The 4737-nt window shown below is 43.0% G+C and overlaps 1 protein-coding gene across 1 annotated transcript; it reads right to left on the bottom strand.

Moving 5' to 3' along the window:
• Positions 1-2292: 2292 nt before the first annotated feature.
• LOC147075528 (uncharacterized) lies at positions 2293-2859 on the bottom strand. Its single transcript, XM_085942406.1, has one exon. It carries the CDS (start codon positions 2857-2859, stop codon positions 2293-2295), a length of 567 nt encoding a protein of 188 aa, XP_085798532.1.
• Between the last annotated feature and the right edge of the window lie 1878 nt (positions 2860-4737).

The raw sequence follows: 4737 nt of genomic DNA, 5'->3' as shown, positions 1-4737 counted from the left end.
TGAGCAGACACAACAACCTTCGGTGATGGAAGTTATCACGAAGAGACGTTTTACGTGCCTGGGACACGTATTCCGGATGCCGCCAAAGAGTGCGGCACTTCGTAACCTTGTGGCACAGCCTCAAGGGTTCCGTCGCCGTGGCCGGCCCTCTCTCACCCTGCAGCAGTGCTACAAGAGTGACCTACGTGCTGCAGGTCTGACATGGCGGGAGGCGCAAGAGTTAGCGATGGACCGAGGGAAGTGGCGCCAACTTATGCTTGCCCTATGTCCCAATGCTGGGACGTGACAGGGTGAAGAAGAAGAAGATACCAGGGTCGGAGAACTTTTCACGTACGCGTGCCAAAATTTCTCAAATATTATTTTTCAACTGATCTTAACAGCCTACCTCTACCCTTCACCCCTGGGCAACTATACTACAGATGTTAATTATCATACTAAAAGATATAATATATCATCATCATCATCATCATCATCAGCCGGGGTCAATCCACTGCTGGATGAAGGCCTCCCCAAGCTTTCTCCAACTCTCTCGGTCCTGTGTCGTTCGCTGCCACGTATTTCCGCCGAACTTTACCAGTTCGTCAATCCAGCGGCTTTTAGGGCGACCCTGTGGCCGTTTCGTACCCCTTGGGTACCACTGGATGACGGCATTTGTCCAGCGGCCGTCCTTTCGGCGAGCAATGTGTCCCGCCCATCTCCATTTCAGCTGTTTGGCAACGTCTATTACATCGCGTACTCTTGTCTGCTTCCTAACCCATTCGTTCCTTTTACGGTCCTTTCGCGTGATGCCCAACATGCACCTCTCCATGCCTGACTCTTAGCCTTTGGACATCTCTCGTGTTGAGGGTCCACGTCTCGCAGCCATACGTGAGCACGGGTAGCACACATTGGTTGAACACCTTACGCTTAAGACATAATGGTAGGTCACTCTTGAAGATAATATTCAGACGTCCGAAAGCACTCCATCCCAGCTTTGTTCTTCGAGCAATTTCATCGTGCATGCTTCCGTCTATGGACACCTGCTGTCCGAGATAGACGTAGCTGCTGACTTGCTCGAGTTGGGTGCCAGAAATGCAGATAATCGCAGGGTGCGAAAAACAGTTCCTCATCACTTTTGTCTTTGAGACATTTATCTTTAGACCGACCGTTTGACTGATATCCGCGAGTTCTTGCATTCTATTTTGGAGGTCTTTCGGGTCTTGTGAGAGTATAACAATATCATCTGCAAAGCGCAGGTGACTGAGGTGCTCCCCATTAATTGGAACACCTTTTTCCTCCCAATCAAGTTTCCTAAATAAGTCCTCAAGAGTAGCGGTGAATAGTTTAGGTGAAATGGTATCACCTTGCCGGACACCTTTGTTAATGGGGAATTTACACGACCGTTTGTGGAGTTTCACGCATGCTGTGGCATCACTGTATATACTGTTCAATATGTTTATGTAGCGTCTGGAAATTCCTTGGTTGCTAAGGGCGTCTATAATTGAGAATTTTTTGATGGAATCAAACGCCTTTTCATAGTCTATAAAACCAAGATATAATGGCAGTTTGTATTCCTGGTAGCGCTCTATGATTTCCCTGACGACCTGTATATGATCCATAGTACTGTAGCCTCTTCTGAAACCGGATTGCTCTCTTGGTTGGTTCTCGTCTAGAACTGTTTCGAGACGGTTTGAGAGTATTTTCGTGAAAACCTTATACAGAATTGGCAGTAGACTAATTGGTCGATAGTTTTTCAGATCTTCAGTGTCTCCTTTCTTATGGAGAATAATAATGGAGACATTTTTCCATGACTCTGGGATGTTCTCTTCGCGCAGACAAGACGTGAACAGACGTGCGAGCACTTCGCTCACCGCCCTCCCAGCCCGTTTGAGAACATCCATAGTCAGCCCATCTTCTCCCGGGGCTTTCCCACTCTTCATGCACATTATAGCATATTCCACCTCTGTGGTAGTAACCTCGGGAAGAGGATCTCCATATTCTCCGTTCACCGGAAGATCTGAATTGATGTCAGTGTCATCTTTGTATAGAGCGCTGTAAAACTCTACAACAGTGTCCAGTAGATGATCCCAGTTACGCACGATACTTCCATCTTGCGCTTTTAGTGTCGTGATCTGCCGTCTCCCTATTGACAGATGCTGCTTGTTCTTATGTAAGCTCCTTCCTGACGCAACAATTGATTCAACAAGGTTCATATTGAACTTACGAAGATCTTCTCGTATGTTTTTACGTAGAGTTTTGCACAGCGTGGAGTACTCGAGATCATTTGCAACTTGTTGTTCGCTTTTCGTACTCCTACGCAGCTTCATAAGATTCAACGTTTCCTTTGAAAGTTTGCTTACTCGTTCGACCACAGCAGCAACTGTCTCTTCCGAAGATTCTATAATGATTTTTGTTACTGCATCGGTGTTTTGTAGGGAGATGGGGGTCATTTTCAGCCAGGAAAGCCACTAGCCTGTTCTCCAGCTCTTGTTGGAATTCGACTCTGCTTCTCAAGCCTCTGCGGACTCTGGGCTTCTGCATCAGTTTGGATCTCTCACGTTTGATGTTAAATCGTACTTTACACCTTACCATTCGGTGGTCGCTGCCAGTATTAAATTTGTTAATGACTGTGCAGTCTAGAAAAATATCCTTCTTGTTGGTGAGGATGTAGTCGATTTCGCTAGTTCGTTTTGTTGGGCTTCGCCATGTCCATTTTCGAGAAGGCTTCTTTTTGAAGAATGAGTTCATGATGTAGAGATTGTGGTTTTCCGCAAACTCTACTAACATGTCTCCTCGGCCATCCCTGGTGCCATGTCCGAAGTGCCCGACCGCTACATCATCCTGGTGTTGAGATCCGATTCGTGCATTAAAGTCTCCCATGATGATAGTGAAGTGACATTTCCGTTTATTTTTCAACGTACTGATTTCTTCATATAGCTCCTCCACTTTTTCATCAGGTGAGTTTTGAGTGGGCGCATAAACTTGCAAAATCAGAATCTGGTATCTTTTGCTGAGCTGAAGTGTTAAACTTGCTACTCTATCTGAGGAGAAATCAAATTCAACTATGCGATCTTTCCAGAGTCTGTGGATTAAAAATCCGACACCGCTTGTGCGTCCGGTCTTAGTCCCATTATAACAGAGTACATGTCCGCTGTGGAGATTGACGATATCGTCTCCTTGTCGTCTTACCTCGCTGAGCCCGACAACATCCCAATGGATTTTTTCGAGTTCTTCTTCGAGCTCTAGAAGTTTGGCGTTGCTGGATAATGTCCTCGCGTTATAGGTGGCAATGGTCATCGGTAGGCAGCCGTTACCGTCTTTCCGGGGATTCTTAGCACCCTCTGCCTTCCCTTGCTGATTGCTGCCGTGATCAGTGTCAGGTTGGCCTCCGGAGAATGAGGGCCGAGATTTTTGTTTATGTTTCATGGGGGTATTTGGACGTAACACACCACGCTGTCCAAACGGGTTGGTGTGTGGTTTTCTGTCTGGGTTTTCCTTCCCGTAGCCAAGGGGTCTCTCGTTTTAAGGCGCCAGAGTTTCGCCTTTCACCCTTCTCTATTAGCTACAGATGAGTTATACTGTCACAAGACACACCACATCTGCATTGCCCAGGGGACGCCGCGTGGAGGCTAGAGATAGGATTTGTTGGCCATCTGTAGAGTAGCGTCTCAACACTTTATAGAAATGTACCTATTGGCATTAGTGCATTTCATTGAGGCCCTAGCCAACCATTTGCCCCCATATATAATATAATATACTAGGTAAGAAATACTCTGATCAAAAATAAATCAAATAAATTAATACACCTTGCTTATCAGAAAACACTACTATAATAATATTGAGGTACTGAAGCTGCATGAAGTCAGTTATTAAGAATTTAATAAATGATGAAGAATCAGAAGTTAATCATTATTGGTCACACTACTAACTTAATTCTTGACTAGAGAGTGAAGATCACTGAATGCAATATGTGTTGCCAGACAACTATAAAGTATTACTATATACTGGATGAAACCAACTTTATAGAGCTGCAGATATTTTATTTTACGCATGTAATACTTATCATTTTTTTTTTAACAGTTTTCCCTTTATACAATAATTATATAATATATGATTGAAAAGTTTAATATATAATCATCATAAAGCAATTAAGTACCTACATATTATTAGTTATATTTATATTAACATGACAGTATTTATAAATGTACAATATTAATACATAATAACCATGCATATGGTAGATATTATCCACATCTATTGACATAATTATTACATATTTTAATAAGATATGCACTTACATAAAAAATCTCCATTTTGATGTTGATTTAAAAAGTCGTCAATGACTTTGAAATTGTTTACTATGAGAGTCATTGCCAGAATTTATGTTTTAAATAATCTTCATTCGTAATATAATTCGCTAAAGGTTTCAAATGGAAATGGTTTGGACACATAACATAAAGAAGGGACAATCGTTGGACAAATCTAGTTATTCAATGGTACTCAAGAGGTACAAAACGTCCGTAAGGTAGACCTAGAGACTGCTGGATCGATGAAATGATAAAGTTTTGCGGAAGTACGTGCCAACGCAACGCACAGGACCGAGGGAAGTGGAATCATCTTGAAGAGGCCTTCATTCAGCAGTAGATAGATACAAGCTGATGATGATAAAATAGTCTTCATGCATCCCAGCCCATCTATTCTATACAAAAAGCTGCTATCGAGGATGGTTTATTATATTAATATATTGAGGCAGTTAAT

The sequence above is a fragment of the Rhyacophila brunnea genome, unplaced genomic scaffold (genome assembly GCF_057557595.1).
Source record: "Rhyacophila brunnea isolate RB1 unplaced genomic scaffold, BYU_Rbru_1.0 scaffold_142, whole genome shotgun sequence".
Lineage (NCBI taxonomy): Eukaryota > Metazoa > Arthropoda > Insecta > Trichoptera > Rhyacophilidae > Rhyacophila > Rhyacophila brunnea.
Note: the sequence above shows the minus strand (reverse complement) of the source record. Positions and strands in the feature narration are given on the sequence as shown.

Excerpts from the sequence above, each read along its gene's own strand:
- LOC147075528 (XM_085942406.1), bottom strand. The coding sequence starts at position 2,859 with ATGGGAGACTTTAATGCACGAATCGGATCTCAACACCAGGATGATGTA.